Source organism: Triticum urartu, chromosome 3A, assembly GCF_056163025.1.
Source record: "Triticum urartu cultivar PI428250 chromosome 3A, HENAU_Tu73, whole genome shotgun sequence".
In the NCBI taxonomy this organism is placed as follows: Eukaryota; Viridiplantae; Streptophyta; class Magnoliopsida; order Poales; family Poaceae; genus Triticum; species Triticum urartu.
The window spans coordinates 7792346-7810579 of NC_141875.1; the positions used below are offsets into that span (position 1 = coordinate 7792346).

The 18234-nt window shown below is 54.3% G+C and overlaps 2 protein-coding genes across 2 annotated transcripts in view; both read right to left on the reverse strand.

The window, feature by feature from the left end:
- LOC147977654 (G-type lectin S-receptor-like serine/threonine-protein kinase SD2-5) overlaps positions 1 to 18234 on the reverse strand; it is a 75480-nt gene that overhangs the window by 39102 nt on the left and 18144 nt on the right. The gene's annotated exons all lie outside the window — the stretch shown is intronic.
- LOC147977657 (uncharacterized) lies at positions 11962 to 12591 on the reverse strand. The gene has a single exon (XM_087545860.1). The coding sequence runs from the start codon at positions 12589 to 12591 to the stop codon at positions 11989 to 11991; it is 603 nt and encodes a 200-aa protein (XP_087401986.1). The 3' UTR covers positions 11962 to 11988.

Genomic DNA, 18234 nt, shown 5'->3' on the forward strand with positions numbered 1-18234 from the left:
CGGAAGAGGAAGGAGATGGCGGCGGCGGCTAGGGTTAAAGGCGGCTAGGGTTCCGGCTCCTCTCGGAGCCGGGTAATAGAGATAATAATCTTCTTATTGCTTAATTCCAAAAAGAGTCTTACAGCCTATATTTATAACCTAGATAACTTGCAGAAGAATTAACCTAAGAAACTTGTGGGCTAAGATTGCCCGGTGGGCCTAGCTAAACCGGCCATAACACTTCTCCCCGCCTGCACAAACAGCTCGTCCTCGAGCTGTAAGGTGGGGAAGCGCTTGCAGAACTCCTTTATGTGATCAACCAGTGTCAAACACCTTCTCTACAGCTGGGGCGGCCAGGTTGGCGGCGACGGCGTCCTCCGGAATGTAGTCTGCAACCTCCAGGTAGAAGAGTCGCGGGCAAGCATGGCCGGGCGTGTAGGGCTCGTCGCAGTTGAAGCACAACCCTTGGCGGCGACGCTCGAGTAGCTCGGCTGAGGTGAGCCGGCGGAACGGGCGTGCCGCGGTCACGGCGAGGGGTGCCGCAGTAGCCTGTGCAGGCCGACCCTGTGCGGAATCTGGCCCGAGTAGCGACCCAGCTGTCCGGGATGGTGATTCCTGCTGGATGGCCACCGCGTGGCGCTCGAAAGCGCGGGTGTAGTACATGGCCGACTGGAGATCCTGGGGTCCCCGAAGCTCCACATCCACGCGGATGTGATCCGGAAGTCCACCGACAAAGAGGTCGGCCCGCTGCTGCGCCGTCACACCCGACGCATGGCATGCCAGGGCCTGGAAATGGACGGCGTAGTCCTACACCGTGGACGCGAAGGGAAGGCGGCCGAGCTCCGCCAGGCGGTTCCCGTGAACCGGAGGCCCAAAGCGAAGGAGGCAGAGCTCGCGGAAGCGCTCCCAAGGGGGCATGGCGCCCTCGTCCTGCTCGAGGGCGTAATACCAGGTCTGTGCCGTGACACGGAGGTGATACGAGGCGAGCCAGGTACGCTCCGATGCGAGGGTGCGCTGCCCGCGAAAGAACTAGTCGCATTGGTTGAGCTAGTTGAGGGGGTCCTCCGTGCCGTCATAGGTGGCGAAGTCGATCTTGGCAAACCATGGCGGTGTCTGGGTCGGAGCGCCGTGTCGAGCTGGCTCAGAGTTGCGAAGCAGCGAGGCGGGTGGCGCCTGGTCGGAGTACTCCGGGTAGGGACCCGCGGAGCTGGATGGCCTGCCGAACTGCGGAAACGGGGTCGGTTGCTCCGGAGCCGTGGTGTAGACCGGCGATGGCGAAGACCCAGCCGCCCATGCTGGAAGTGGCGACGGGGAGGGCGGGAACTGGACCTGATGAATCGGGAGGCCGGTCGGTGAGGGTGCCCCTGAGCTAGGCAGGGTCGGTGCCAGCTGAAAGGATCAATATGGTTGACTAGAGGGGGGGTGAATAGGCAACTAACAATTTTTAGCTTTTCTTTAACAATTTAAACTTTGCATCAAAGTAGGTTGTCTAGATATGCAACTAGGTGAGCAACCTATATGATGCAACGAGGATAGGTACACAAGAAAGCAAGAGATATGAAACAAGTAAGCTTGCTTAAATAAAGGCACAAGATAACCAAGAGTGGAGACGGTGGAGAGGAGGATGTCTTGCCGAAGTTCCTTCCCTTTGAGAGGAAGTACATCTCCGTTGGAGCGGTGTGGAGGCACAATGCTCCCCAAGAAGCCACTAGGGCCACCGTATTCTCCTCACGCCCTCACACAATGCGAGATGCCGTGATTCCACTATTGGTGCCCTTGAAGGCGGCGACCGAACCTTTACAAACAAGGTTGGGGCTCTCTCCACAACTTAATTGGAGGCTACCAACAAAAACCACGAAGCTTCACCACAATGGAATATGGCTCCGAGGTGACCTCAACCGTCTAGGGTGCTGAAATGCCCAAGAGTAACAAAATCCACACAAGAAAGTATGGGGGAAGCAAATATCCTTTGGTGGAAGTGTAGATCTAGGTCTCCTCCTTCAATCCCTAGCAAATCAACAAGTTTGAGTTGCTAGAGAGAGAGATCGGGCAAGAGAGCTTGAAGGGCATTAATGGTGGAGTGAGAGAGGTCAAAGGTGGGAGTGGTAGGTGGGAGAAGCTCCCTTAAATAGTCACCCACATTTCCAACCGTTACTGCGTTTTTTTGCACTGCAGCGGTACATCCGGTCCTCGTCCCGGTACAACCGGGACTCATGCTGTAACTGCAGAACCCTATCAAGCGGTACAATCGGACAGGCGGGCAGTAGTACCGGCTAAGAAAAATAACCGGACTAACCGCCTGGCTACCGCACAACCACCGCATCAAAACAGGAGCTTGAACGGTACTTGGGCGGTGCCTGGCCGGAACAACCGCATGGCCTTGAGCTCTTGGGCGGCTAAGTTCTGAGCGGAAGAACCGCTCGGACCACCGGTGGTACTGGTCATCGTGGAACGACCGGACCAACCGGGCCACTACCGCCCAAGAACCACATCAAACCAGAAGCGAGAGCGGTACTTGAGCGGTGCATGGACGGAACCACCGCCCCAGCTGTTGCAGAGCATGGTGGCGGTACCACCGCCCAGAGGCAGCGGTACAACCGCTCGAGCAAAGCTGGTGAGCGACAAGACCCAGTGGTACAACCGCTCCAGAGAGCGGTACATCCGCTGGGCAGAAACAATGAGCAGGAAAGAGGGGAAGAGGCAAGGAAAACTCTCTCTCTCACACACCTGAGGAAGGCAAAGAGAGGGTGAGAAAAGTGTACGTGAACTGATTCCCCCAGAGCTTCCTAATGAGGATTCCCTCTTGATAGTACGGGTACTATACGACCAAAGAAAATGAAAGCGTAGAGGACACGTCTTCGATCTTTTCCTTCGAGAGGCAATAGCAATCCGATGTAAGCCTAAGCATCGAGAACCTGAAACATATAGCACACGATTAGACCACACAGGGTTGTCATCATCATCCAAAACATAAAGTAGAGAAATGTCCTTTCAATCTCCCCCTTTTTGGTGGATGATGACAACAACACGATTTGCGAGAGATAAGTCAATGAAATCTAGATGGAACTCCCCCTGAATGTGTGCGCCAACAAGTACTAGCTGTTAGAAAGCATGGTCACACTTTCAGGAAAAAACGTCTAAAAACGTCTAAAACGCCCAAAAACTCTATTTTCCCTTTGGAATTTTGTGACTTCTAAAAATTGTCGAAATGGAAAACTGGTTGTTTCAGCGGATCAATCGTTTTGTTCTGCAATTTTGATATATTATATGTATTTTTCCGAATTAGGATGATTTAGTTATGATTTTTCAAGTTTGAAAATTGCCCTATAGTCCCGGTTTGTGACTCCAACCGGGACTATAGGTTAGACCCCTTTAGTGCCGGTTCGTGGCACGAACCGGTACTAAAGCTTGGCCCTTTAGTACCGGTTTGTGCCACAAACCGGGACTAAAGAGGCTCGTGGGGCCCCGACCAGACGCCAGCCTGCCACCACCCCTTTAGTACCGGTTCGTGCCACGAACCGGTACTAAAGGTTCAACACGAACTGGCATTAATGGAAATCCGTTCGAACCGGCACTAATGGTACCATTAGTACTGGGACAAAATCAAACCGGCACTAATGTGCTTCACGTTTGACCCTTTTTCTACTAGTGGTCGAACCGAGGAGACCACATTTCCTTCAGCGCCGAAATACACTTGATTTGTTGCAACCAAGTTATGATCAATGTTGCTCTCTGCATTCATGGCACCTTCCAAGACCTTGACTACCTCAGACATTTTAGGCCTTCTTTTGCAATCAATCTGCAAACACCACATTGCGAGCTTCATCATTTCAATTACATCCTGCTTATGTGCTAGTGGTAGGAACTTGTACCCTACCCGGCCTGGGGCGTAAGCAGTAGGGGAAGGAGGGAGCTGGGCGAGGCGATGAGCGGCCATGCCGGCGGTTGAGCGCCGTCGCGGAAGAGGAGGGAGATGGCGGCGGCTAGGGTTAAAGGCGGCTAGGGTTTCGGCTCCTCTGGGAGCCGGGCAATAGAGATAATAATCTTCTTATTGCTTAATTCCAAAAAGAGTCTTACAGCCTATATTTATAACCTAGATAACTTGCAGAAGAATTAACCTAAGATAACTTGTGGGCTAAGATTTCCCGGTGGGCCTAGCTAAACCGGCCATAACACTTCTCCCCGCCTGCACAAATAGCTCGTCCTCAAGCTGTAAGGTGGGGAAGCGCTTGCGGAACTCCTTTACGTGATCAACTAGCGTCAAACACCTTCTCTACAGCTGGGGCGGCTAGGTCGGCGGCGACGGCGTCCTCCGGAATGTAATCTGCAACCTCCAGGTAGAAGATTCGCGGGCAAGCATGGCCGGGCGTGTAGGGTTGTCACAGTTGAAGCACAACCCTTGGCGGCGACGCTCGAGTAGCTCGGCTGAGGTGAGCCGGCGGTACGGGCGTGCCGCGGTCACGGCGAGGGGTGCCGCAGTAGCCTGTGCAGACCGACCCTGTGCGGAATCTGGCCCGGGTAGCGACCCAGCGGTCCGGGATGGTGATTCCTGCTGGATGGCCACCGCGCGGCGCTCGAAACCGCGGGCGTAGTACATGGCCGACTAGAGATCCTGGGGTCCCCAAAGCTCCACATCCACGCGGATGTGATCCGGAAGTCCACCGATAAAGAGGTCGGCCCGCTGCTGCGCCGTCACACCCGACGCATGGCATGCCAGGGCCTGGAAATGGTCGGCGTAGTCCTGCACCATGGAGGCGAAGGGAAGGCGGCCGAGCTCCGCCAGGCGGCTCCCGCGAACTGGAGGCCCAAAGCGAATAAGGCAGAGGTCGCGGAAGCGCTCCCAAGGGGGCATGGCGCCCTCGTCCTACTCGAGGGCATAATACCAGGTCTGTGCCGCGCCGCGGAGGTGATACAAGGCGAGCCAGGTACGCTCCAATGCGAGGGTGCGCTGCCCGTGAAAGAACTGGTCGCATTGGTTGAGCCAGTTGAGGGGGTCCTCCGTGCCGTCATAGGTGGCGAAGTCGATCTTGGCAAACCATGGCGGTGTCTGGGTCGGAGCGCCGTGTCGAGCTGGCTCAGAGGTGCGAAGCAGCGACGCGGGTGGCGCCTGGTCGGAGTACTCCGGGTAGGGACCCGTGGAGCAGGATAGCCTGCCGAACTGTGGAAACGGGGTCGGTTGCTCCGGAGCCGTGGTGTAGACCGGCAATGGCGAAGACCCAGCCGCCCACGTTGGAAGTGGCGACGGGGAGGGCGGGAACCGGACCTGATGAATCGGGAGGCCGGTCGGCGAGGGTGCCCCTGAGCTAGGCAGGGTCGGTGCCGGTTGAAAGGATCGATATGGTTGACTAGAGGGGGGTGAATAGGCAACTAACAATTTTTAGCGTTTCTTTAACAATTTAAACTTTGCATCAAAGTAGGTTGTCTAGATATGCAACTAGGTGAGCAACTTATATGATGCAACGAGGATAGGTACACAAGCAAGCAAGAGATATGAAACAAGTAAGCCTGCTTAAATAAAGGCACGAGATAACCAAGGGTGGAGACGGTGGAGATGAGGATGTCTTGCCGAAGTTCCTTCCCTTTGAGAGGAAGTACATCTCCGTTGGAGCGGTGTGGAGGCACAATGCTCCCCAAGAAGCCACTAGGGCCACCGTATTCTCCTCACGCCCTCACACAATGCGAGATGCCGTGATTCCACTATTGGTGCCCTTGAAGGCGGCGACCGAACCTTTACAAACAAGGTTGGGGCTCTCTCCACAACTTAATTGGAGGCTCCCTACAAAAACCACGAAGCTTCACCACAATGGAATATGGCTCCAAGGTGACCTCAACCGTCTAGGGTGCTCAAACGCCCAAGTGTAACAAAATCCACACAAGAATGTATGGGGGAAGCAAATATCCTTTGGTGGAAGTGTAGATCTAGGTCTCCTCCTTCAATCCCTAGCAAATCAACAAGTTTGAGTGGCTAGAGAGAGAGATTGGGCAAGAGATCTTGAAGGGCATTAATGGTGGAGTGAGAGAGGTCAAAGGTGGGAGTGGTAGGATGGAGAAGCTCCCTTAAATAGTCACCCACATTTCCAACCATTACTGCGTTTTTTTGCACTGCAGCGGTACATCCGGTCCTCGTCCCGGTACAACCGGGACTCACGGTGTAACTGCAGAACACTACCAAGCGATACAACCGGACAGGCGGGCGGTAGTACCGGCTAAGAAAAATAACCGGACTAACCGCCTGGCTACCGCACAACCACCGCATCTAAACAGGAGCTTGACCGGTACTTGGACGGTGCCTGGCCGGAACAACCGCATGGCCTTGAGCTCTTGGGCGGCTAAGTTCTGAGCGGAAGAACCGCTCGAACCACCGGTGGTACCGGTCATCGTGGAACGACCGGACCAACCGGGCCACTACCACCCAAGAACCGCATCAAACCAGAAGCGAGAGCGGTACTTGAGCGGTGCATGGACGGAACCACCGCCCCAGCTGTTGCAGAGCATGGTGGCGGTACCACCGCCCGGAGGCAGCGGTACAACCACTCGAGCAAAGCTGGTGAGCGACAAGACCTAGCGGTACAACCACTCCAGAGAGCGGTACAACCGCTGGGCAGAAACAGTGAGCAGGAAAGAGGGGAAGAGGCAAGGAAAACTCTCTCTCTCTCACACCTGAGGAAGGCAAAGAGAGGGTGACAAAAGTGTACGTGAACTGATTCCCCTAGAGCTTCCTAATGAGGATTCCCTCTTGATAGTACGGGTACTCTACGACCAAAGAAAATAAAAGCGTAGAGGACACGTCTTTGATCTTTTTCTTCGAGAGGCAATAGCAATCCGATGTAAGCCTAAGCATCGAGAACCTGAAACATATAGCACACGATTAGACCACAAAGGGTTGTCATCATCATCCAAAACATAAAGTAGAGAAATGCCCTTTCAATCTCCCCCTTTTTGGTGGATGATGACAACAACATGATTTGCGAGAGATAATTCAATGAAATCAAGACGGAACTCCCCCTGAATGTGTGCCCCAACAAGTACTAGCTGTTAGAAAGCATGGTCACACTTTCAGGAAAAAACGTCTAAAACGCCCAAAAGCTCTATTTTCCCTTTGGAATTTTGTGATTTTAAAAAATTGTCGTAACGGAAAACTGGTAGTTTCAGCGGATCAATCTTTTTGTTCTGCAAATTTTGATATATTATATGTATTTTTCTGAATTAGGATGATTTAGTTATGATTTTTTCAAGTTTGAAAATTGCCCTATAGTCCCGGTTTGTGACTCCAACCGGGACTATAGGTTAGACCCCTTTAGTGCCGGTTCGTGGCACGAACCGGTACTAAAGGTTGGCCCTTTAGTACCGGTTTGTGCCACAAACCGGGACTAAAGAGGCTCGTGGAGCCCCGGCCTGACGCCAGCCTGCCACCACCCGTTTAGTACCGGTTCGTGCCACGAACCGGTACTAAAGGTTCAACACAAACCGGCATTAATGCAAATCCGTTCGAACCGGCACTAATGGTACCATTAGTACCGGGCCAAAATCAAACCGGCACTAATGTGCTTCACGTTTGACCCTTTTTATACTAGTGGTGGAACCGAGGAGACCACATTTCCATCAGAGCCGAAATACACTTGATTTGTTGCAACAAAGTTATGATCAATGTTGCTCTCTGCATTCATGGCACCTTCCAAGACCTTGACTACCTCGGACATTTTAGGCCTTCTTTTGCAATCAATCTGCAAACACCACATTGCGAGCTTCATCATTTCAATTACATCCTGCTTATGTGCTAGTGGTAGGAACTTCTACCCTACCAGGCCTGGGGCGTAAGCAATAGGGGAAGGTGGGAGCTGGGCGAGGCGATGAGCGGCAGCGCCGGTGGTTGAGCGCCGTCGCGGAAGAGGAGGGAGATGGCGGCGGCGGCTAGGGTTAAAGGCGGCTAGGGTTCCGGCTCCTCTGGGAGCCGGGCAATAGAGATAATAATCTTCTTATTGCTTAATTCCAAAAAGAGTCTTACAGCCTATATTTATAACCTAGATAACTTGCAGAAGAATTAACCTCAGATAACTTGTGGGCTATGATTGCCTGGTGGGCCTAGCTAAACCGGCCATAACACTTCTCCCCGCCTGCATAAACAGCTCGTCCTCGAGCTGTAAGGTGGGGAAGCGCTTGCGGAACTCCTTTACGTGATCAACCAGCATCAAACACCTTCTCTACAGCTGGGGCGGCCAGGTCGGCGGCGACGGCGTCCTCCGGAATGTAGTCTGCAACCTCCAGGTAGAAGAGTCGCGGGCAAGCATGGCCGGGCGTGTAGGGCTCGTCGCAGTTGAAGCACAACCCTTAGCGGCGACGCTCGAGTAGCTCGGCTGAGGTGAGCCGGCGGAACGGGCGTGTCGCGGTCACGGCGAGGGGTGCCGTAGTAGCCTGTGCAGGCCGACCCTATGCGGAATCCGGCCCGGGTAGCGACCCAGCGGTCCGGGATGGTGATTCCTGCTGGATGGCCACCGCACGGCGCTCGAAAGCGCGTGCGTAGTAAATGGCCGACTGGAGATCCTGCCAGGGCCTGGAAATGGTCGGCGTAGTCCTGCACCGTAGAGGCGAAGGGAATGCGGCTGAGCTCCGCCAGGCGGTTCCCGCGAACCGGAGGCCCAAAGCGAAGGAGACAGAGCTCGCGGAAGCGCTCCCAAGGGTGCATGGCGCCCTCGTCCTGCTCGAGGGCGTAATACCAGGTCTGTGCCGCGCCGCGGAGGTGATACGAGGCGAGCCAGGTACGCTCCGATGCGAGGGTGCGCTGCCCGCGAAAGAACTGGTCGAATTGGTTAAGCCAGTTGAGGGGGTCCTCCGTGCCGTCATAGGTGGCGAAGTCGATCTTGGCAAACCGTGGCGGTCTGGGTCGGAGCGCCGTGTCGAGCTGGTTCAGAGGTGCGAAGCAACGAGGCGGGTGGCGCCTGGTCGGAGTACTCCGGGTAGGGACCCGCGGAGCTGGATGGCCTGCCGAACTGCGGAAACGGGGTCGGTTGCTCCGGAGCCGTGGTGTAGACGGGCGATGGTGAAGACCCAGCCGCCCACGCTGGAAGTGGCGACGGGGAGGGCGGGAACCGGACCTGATGAATCGGGAGGCCGGTCGGTGAGGGTGCCCCTGAGCTAGGCAGGGTCGGAGCCGGATGAAAGGATCGATATGGTTGACTAGAGGGGGGTGAATAGGCAACTAACAACTTTTAGCTTTTCTTTAACAATTTAAAGTTTGCATCAAAGTAGGTTGTCTAGATATGCAACTAGGTGAGCAACCTATATGATGCAACGAGGATAGGTACACAAGCAAGCAAGAGATATGAAACAAGTAAGCTTGCTTAAATAAAGGCACGAGATAACCAAGAATGGAGACGGTGGAGACGAGGATGTCTTGCCGAAGTTCCTTCCCTTTGAGAGGAAGTACATCTCCGTTGGAGCGGTGTGGAGGCACAATGCTCCCCAAGAAGCCACTAGGGCCACCGTATTCTCCTCACGCCCTCACACAATGCGAGATGCCGTGATTCCACAATTGGTGCCCTTGAAGGCGGTGACCGAACCTTTACAAACAAGGTCGGGGCTCTCTCCACAACTTAATTGGAGGCTCCCAACAAAAACCATGAAGCTTCACCACAATGGAATATGGCTCCGAGGTGACCTCAACCGTCTAGGGTGCTCAAATGCCCAAGAGTAACAAAATCCACACAAGAAAGTATGGGGGAAGCAAATATCCTTTGGTGTAAGTGTAGATCTAGGTCTCCTCCTTCAATCCCTAGAAAATCAACAAGTTTGAGTGGCTAGAGAGAGAGATCGGGCAAGAGAGCTTGAAGGGCATTAATGGTGGAGTGAGAGAGGTCAAAGGTGGGAGTGGTTGGTGGGAGAAGCTCCCTTAAATAGTCACCCACATTTCCAACCGTTACTGTGTTTTTTTGCACTGCAGCGGTACATCCGGTCCTCGTCCCGGTACATCCGGGACTCACGGTGTAACTGCAGAACCCTACCAAGCGGTACAACCGGACAGGCGGGCGGTAGTACCGGCTAAGAAAAATAACCGGACTAACCGCCTGGCTACCGCACAACCACCGCATCAAAACAGGAGCTTGACCGGTACTTGGGCGGTGCCTGGCCGGAACAACCGCATGGCCTTGAGCTCTTGGGCGGCTAAGTTCTGAGCGGAAGAACCGCTCGGACCACCGGTGGTACCGGTCATCGTGGAACGACCGGACCAACCGGGCCACTACCGCCCAAGAACCGCATCAAACCAGAAGCGAGAGCGGTATTTGAGCGGTGCATGGACGGAACCACCGCCCCAGCTGTTGCAGAGCATGGTGGCGGTACCACCGCCCAGAGGCAGCGGTACAACCGCTCGAGCAAAGCTGGTGAGAGACAAGACCCAGCGGTACAACCGCTCTAGAGAGCGGTACAACGGCTGGGCAGAAACAGTGAGCAGGAAAGAGGGGAAGAGGCAAGGAAAACTCTCTCTCTCACGCACACCTGAGGAAGGCAAAGAGAGGGTGAGAAAAGTGTACGTGAACTGATTCCCCCAGAGCTTCTTAATGAGGATTCCCTCTTGATAGTACGGGTACTCTACGACCAAAGAAAATAAAAGCATAGAGGACACGTCTTCGATCGTTTCCTTCGAGAGGCAATAGCAATCCGATGTAAGCCTAAGCATCGAGAACCTGAAACATATAGCACACGATTAGACCACAAAGGGTTGTCATCATCAGCCAAAACATAAAGTAGAGAAATGCCCTTTCAATCTCCCCCTTTTTGGTGGATGATGACAACAACACGATTTGCGAGAGATAAGTCAATGAAATCTAGACGGAACTCCCCCTGAATGTGTGCCCCAACAAGTACTAGCTGTTAGAAAGCATGGTCACACTTTCAGGAAAAAACGTCTAAAACGCCCAAAAACTCTATTTTCCCTTTGGAATTTTGTGATTTTAAAAAATTGTCGAAATGGAAAACTGGTTGTTTCAGCGGATCAATCTTTTTGTTCTGCAAATTTTGATATATTATATGTATTTTTCTGAATTAGGATGATTTAGTTATGCTTTTTTCAAGTTTGAAAATTGCCCTATAGTCCCGGTTTGTGACTCCAACCGGGACTATAGGTTAGACCCCTTTAGCGACGGTTCGTGGCACGAACCGGTACTAAAGGTTGGCCCTTTAGTACCGGTTTGTGCCACAAACCGGGACTAAAGAGGCTCGCGGGGCCCCGGCCTGACGCCAGCCTGCCACCACCCCTTTAGTATCAGTTCGTGCCACGAACCGGTACTAAAGGTTCAACACGAACCGGCATTAATGCAAATCCGTTCAAACCGGCACTAATGGTACCATTAGTACCGGGCCAAAATCAAACCGGCACTAATGTGCTTCACGTTTGACCCTTTTTCTACTAGTGGTGGAACCGAGGAGACCACATTTCCATCAGCACCGAAATACACTTGATTTGTTGCAACAAAGTTATGATCAATGTTGCTCTCTGCATTCATGGCACCTTCCAAGACCTTGACTACCTCGGACATTTTAGGCCTTCTTTTGCAATCAATCTGCAAACACCACATTGCAAGCTTCATCATTTCAATTACATCCTGCTTATGTGCTAGTGGTAGGAACTTGTACCCTACCAGGCCTGGGGCGTAAGCAGTAGGGGAAGGAGGGAGCTGGGCAAGGCAATGAGCGGCCGCGCCGGCGGTTGAGCGCCGTCGCGGAAGAGGAGGGAGATGGCGGCAGCGGCTAGGGTTAAAGGCGGCTAGGGTTCTGGCTCCTCTGTGAGCCGGGCAATAGAGATAATAATCTTCTTATTGCTTAATTCCAAAAAGAGTCTTACAGCCTATATTTATAACCTAGATAACTTGTAGAAGAATTAACCTAAGATAACTTGTGGGATAAGATTGCCCGGTGGGCCTAGCTAAACCGGCCATAACACTTCTCCCCGCCTGCACAAACAGCTCGTCCTCGAGCTGTAAGGTGGGGAAGCGCTTGCGGAACTCCTTTACGTGATCAACCAGCGTCAAACAACTTCTCTACAGCTGGGGCGGCCAGGTCGGCGGCGACGGCGTCCTCCGGAATGTAGTCTGCAACCTCCAGGTAGAAGAGTCGCGGGCAAGCATGGCCGGGCGTGTAGGGCTCGTCGCAGTTGAAGCACAACCCTTCGCGGCGATGCTCGAGTAGCTCGGCTGAGGTGAGCCGGCGGAACGGGCGTGCCGCAGTCACGGCGAGGGGTGCCGCAGTAGCCTGTGCAGGCCGACCCTGTGCGGAATCCGGCCCGGGTAGCGACCCAGCGGTCCGGGATGGTGATTCCTGCTGGATGGCCACCGCGCGGCGCTCGAAAGCGCGGGCGTAGTACATGGCCGACTGGAGATCCTGGGGTCCCCGAAGCTCCACGTCCACGCGGATGTGATCCGGAAGTCCACCGACAAAGAGGTCGGCCCGCTGCTGCGCCGTCACACCCGACGCATGGCATGCCAGGGCCTGGAAATGGTCGGCGTAGTCCTGCACCGTGGAGGCGAAGGGAAGGCGGCCGAGCTCCGCCAGGCGGTTCCCGCGAACCGGAGGCCCAAAGCGAAGGAGACAGAGCTCGCGGAAGCGCTCCCAAGGGTGCATGGCGCCCTCGTCCTGCTCGAGGGCATAATACCAGGTCTGTGCCGCACCGCGGAGGTGATACGAGGCGAGCCAGGTACGCTCCGATGCGAGGGTGCGCTGCCCGCGAAAGAACTGGTCGAATTGGTTGAGCCAGTTGAGGGGGTCCTCCATGCCGTCATAGGTGGCGAAGTCGATCTTGGCAAACCGTGGCGGTGTCTGGGTCGGAGCGCCGTGTCGAGCTGGCTCAGAGGTGCGAAGCAGCGAGGCGGGTGGCGCCTGGTCGGAGTACTCCGAGTAGGGACCCGCGGAGCTGGATGGCCTGCCGAACTACGGAAACGGGGTCGGTTGCTCCGGAGCCGTGGTGTAGACCGGCGATGGCGAAGACCCAGCCGCGCACACTAGAAGTGGCGGCGGGGAGGGCGGGAACCGGACCTGATGAATCGGGAGGCCGGTCGGTGAGGGTGCCCCTGAGCTAGGCAGGGTCGGTGCCGGATGAAAGGATCGATATGGTGGACTAGAGGGGGGCTGAATAGGCAACTAACAACTTTTAGCTTTTCTTTAACAATTTAAAGTTTGCATCAAAGTAGGTTGTCTAGATATGCAACTAGGTGAGCAACCTATATGATGCAACGAGGATAGGTACACAAGCAAGCAAGAGATATGAAACAAGTAAGCTTGCTTAAATAAAGGCACGAGATAACCAAGAATGAAGACGGTGGAGACGAGGCTGTCTTGCCGAAGTTCCTTCCCTTTGAGAGGAAGTACATCTCCGTTGGAGCGGTGTGGAGGCACAATGCTCCCCAAGAAGCCACTAGGGCCACCGTATTCTCCTCACGCCCTCACACAATGCGAGATGCCGTGATTCCACTATTGGTGCCCTTGAAGGCGGCGACCGAACCTTTACAAACAAGGTTGGGGCTCTCTCCACAACTTAATTGGAGTCTCCCAACAAAAACCACAAAGCTTCACCCCAATGGAATATGGCTCCGAGGTGACCTCAACCGTCTAGGGTGCTCAAATGCCCAAGAGTAACAAAATCCACACAAGAAAGTATGGGGGAAGCAAATATCCTTTGGTGGAAGTGTAGATCTAGGTCTCCTCCTTCAATCCCTAGCAAATCAACAAGTTTGAGTGGCTAGAGAGAGAGATCGGGCAAGAGAGCTTGAAGGGCATTAATGGTGGAGTGAGACACGTCAAAGGTGGGAGTGGTAGGTGGGAGAAGCTCCCTTAAATAGTCACCCACATTTCCAACCGTTACTGCGTTTTTTTGCACTGCAGCGGTACATCCGGTCCTCGTCCCGGTACAACCGGGACTCACGGTGTAACTGCACAACCCTACCAAGCGGTACAACCGGACAGGCGGGCGGTAGTACCGGCTAAGAAAAATAACCGGACTAACCGCCTCGCTACCGCACAACCACCGCATCAAAACAGGAGCTTGACCGGTACTTGGGTGGTGCCTGGCCGGAACAACCGCATGGCCTTGAGCTCTTGGACGGCTAAGTTCTGAGCGGAAGAACCGCTCGGACCACCGGTGGTACCGGTCATCGTGGAACGACCGGACCAACCGGGCCACTACCGCCCAAGAACCGCATCAAACCAGAAGCGAGAGCGGTACTTGAGCGGTGCATGGACGGAACCACTGCCCCAGCTGTTGCAGAGCATGGTGGCGGTACCACCGCCCAGAGGCAGCGGTACAACCGCTCGAGCAAAGCTGGTGAGCGACAAGACCCAGCGGTACAACTGCTCCAGAGAGCGGTACAACCGCTGGGCAGAAACAATGAGCAGGAAAGAGGGGAAGAGGCAAGGAAAACTCTCTCTCTCTCTCTCACACCTGAGGAAGGCAAAGAGAGGGTGAGAAAAGTGTACGTGAACTGATTCCCCCAGAGCTTCCTAATGAGGATTCCCTCTTGATAGTACGGGTACTCTACGACCAAAGAAAATAAAAGCGTAGAGGACACGTCTTCGATCTTTTCCTTCGAGAGGCAATAGCAATCCGATGTAAGCCTAAGCATCGAGAACCTGAAACATATAGCACACGATTAGACCACAAAGGGTTGTCATCATCATCCAAAACATAAAGTAGAGAAATGCCCTTTCAATCTCCCCCTTTTTGGTGGATGATGACAACAACACGATTTTCGAGAGATAAGTCAATGAAATCTAGATGGAACTCCCCCTGAATGTGTGCCCCAACAAGTACTAGCTGTTAGAAAGCATGGTCACACTTTCAGGAAAAAACGTCTAAAAACGTCTAAAACGCCCAAAAACTCTATTTTCCCTTTGGAATTTTGATATTTTAAAAAATTGTTGAAACGGAAAACTGGTTGTTTCAGCGGATCAATCTTTTTGTTCTGCAAATTTTGATACATTATATGTATTTTTCTGAATTAGGATGATTTAGTTATGATTTTTTCAAGTTATAAAATTGCCCTATAGTCCCGGTTTGTGACTCCAACCGGGACTATAGGTTAGACCACTTTAGTGCCGGTTCGTGGCACGAACCGGTACTAAAGGTTGGCCCTTTAGTACCGGTTTATGCCACAAACCGGGACTAAAGAGGCTCGTGGGGCCCCGGCCTGACGCCAGCCTGCCACCACCCCTTTAGTACCGGTTCGTGCCACGAACCGGTACTAAAGGTTCAACACGAACCGGCATTAATGCAAATCCGTTCGAACCGGCACTAATGGTACCATTAGTACCGGGCCAAAATCAAACCGGCACTAATGTGCTTCACGTTTCACCCTTTTTCTACTAGTGGTGGAACCAAGGAGACCACATTTCCATCAGCGCCGAAATACACTTGATTTGTTGCAACAAAGTTATGATCAATGTTGCTCTCTGCATTCACGGCACCTTCCAAGACTTTGACTACCTCGGACATTTTAGGCCTTCTTTTGCAATCAGTCTGCAAACACCACATTGCGAGCTTCATCATTTCAATTACATCCTGCTTATGTGCTAGTGGTAGGAACTTGTACCCTACCAGGCCTGGGGCGTAAGCAGTAGGGGAAGGAGGGAGCTGGGCGAGGCGATGAGCGGCCGCGCCGGCGGTTGAGCGCCGTCGCGGAAGAGGAGGGAGATGGCGGCGGCGGCTAGGGTTAAAGGCGGATAGGGTTCCGGCTCCTCTGGGAGCCGGGAAATAGAGATAATAATCTTCTTATTGATTAATTCCAAAAAGAGTCTTACAGCCTATATTTATAACCTAGATAACTTGCAGAAGAATTAACCTAAGATAACTTGTGGGCTAAGATTGCCCGGTGGGCCTAGCTAAACCGGCCATAACACTTCTCCCCGCCTGCACAAACAGCTCGTCCTCGAGCTGTAAGGTGGGGGAGCGCTTGCGGAACTCCTTTACGTGATCAACCAGCGTCAAACACCTTCTCTACAGCTGGGGCGGCCAGGTCGGCGGCGACGGCGTCCTCCGGAATGTAGTCTGCAACCTCCAGGTAGAAGAGTCGCGGGCAAGCATGGCCGGGCGTGTAGGGCTCGTCGCAGTTGAAGCACAACCGTTGGCGGTGATGCTCGAGTAGCTCGATTGAGGTGAGCCGGCGGAACGGGCGTGCCGCGGTCACGGCGAGGGGTGCCGCAGTAGCCTGTGCAGGCCGACCCTGTGCGGAATCCAGCCCGGGTAGCGACCCAGCGGTCCGGGATGGTGATTCCTGCTGGATGGCCACCGCGCGGCGCTCGAAAGCGCGGGTGTAGTACATGGCCGACTGGAGATCCTGGGGTCCCCGAAGCTCCACGTCCACGCGGATGTGATCCGGAAGTCCACCGACAAAGAGGTCGGCCCGCTGCTGCGCCGTCACACCCGACGCATGGCATGCCAGGGCCTGGAAATGGTCGGCGTAGTCCTGCACCGTGGAGGCGAAGGGAAGGCGGCCGAGCTCCGCCAGGCGGTTCCCGCGAACCGGAGGCCCAAAGCGAAGGAGACAGAGCTCGCGGAAGCGCTCCCAAGGGTGCATGGCGCCCTCGTCCTGCTCGAGGGCATAATACCAGGTCTGTGCCGCGCCGCGGAGGTGATACGAGGCGAGCCAGGTACGCTCCTATGCGAGGGCGCGCTGCCCGCGAAAGAACTGGTCGCATTGGTTGAGCCAGTTGAGGGGGTCCTCCGTGCCGTCATAGGTGGCGAAGTCGATCTTGGCAAACCGTGTCGAGCTAGCTCAGAGGTGCGAAGCAGCGAGGCGGGTGGCGCCTGGTCGGAGTACTCCGGGTAGGGACCCGCGGAGCTGGATGGCCTGCCGAACTACGGAAACGGGGTCGGTTGCTCCGGAGCCATGGTGTAGACCGGCGATGGCGAAGACCCAGCCGCCCACGCTGGAAGTGGCGACGGGGAGGGCGGGAACCGGACCTGATGAATCGGGAGGCCGGTCGGTGAGGGTGCCCCTAAGCTAGGCAGGGTCTGTGCCGGTTGAAAGGATCGATATGGTTGACTAGAGGGGGGGTGAATAGGCAACTAACAATTTTTAGCTTTTCTTTAACAATTTAAACTTTGCATCAAAGTAGGTTGTCTAGATATGCAACTAGGTGAGCAACCTATATGATGCAACGAGGATAGGTACACAAGCAAGCAAGAGATATGAAACAAGTAAGCTTGCTTAAATAAAGGCACGAGATAACCAAGAGTGGAGACGGTGGAGAGGAGGATGTCTTGCCGAAGTTCCTTCCCTTTGAGAGGAAGTACATCTCCGTTGGAGCGGTGTGGAGGCACAATGCTCCCCAAGAAGCCACTAGGGCCACCGTATTCTCCTCACGCCCTCACACAATGCGAGATGCCGTGATTCCACTATTGGTGCCCTTGAAGGCGGCGACCGAACCTTTACAAACAAGGTTGGGGCTCTCTCCACAACTTAATTGGAGGCTCCCAACAAAAACCACGAAGCTTCACCACAATGGAATATGGCTCCGAGGTGACCTCAACCGTCTAGGGTGCTCAAACGCCCAAGAGTAACAAAATCCACACAAGGAAGTATGGGGGAAGCAAATATCCTTTGGTGGAAGTGTAGATCTAGGTCTCCTCCTTCAATCCCTAGCAAATCAACAAGTTTGAGTGGCTAGAGAGAGAGATCGGGCAAGAGAGCTTGAAGGGCATTAATGGTGGAGTGAGAGAGGTCAAAGGTGGGAATGGTAGGTGGGAGAAGCTCCCTTAAATAGTCACCCACATTTCCAACCGTTACTGTGTATTTTTGCACTGCAGCGGTACATCCGGTCCTCGTCTCGGTACAACTAGGACTCACGGTGTAACTGCAGAACCCTACCAAGCGGTATAACCAGACAGGCGGGCGGTAGTACCGGCTAAGAAAAATAACCGGACTAACCGCCTGGCTACCGCACAACCACCGCATCAAAACAGGAGTTTGACCGGTACTTGGGCGGTGCCTAGCCGGAACAACCGCATGGCCTTGAGCTCTTGGGCGGCTAAGTTCTGAGCGGAAGAACCGCTCGGACCACCGGTGGTACCAGTCATCGTGGAACGACCAGACCAACCGGGCCACTATCGCCCAAGAACCGCATCAAACCAGAAGCGAGAGCGGTACTTGAGCGGTGCATGGACGGAACCACCGCCCCAGCTGTTGCAGAGCATGGTGGCGGTACCACCGCCCAGAGGCAGCGGTACAACCGCTCGAGCAAAGTTGGTGAGCGACAAGACCCAGCGGTACAACC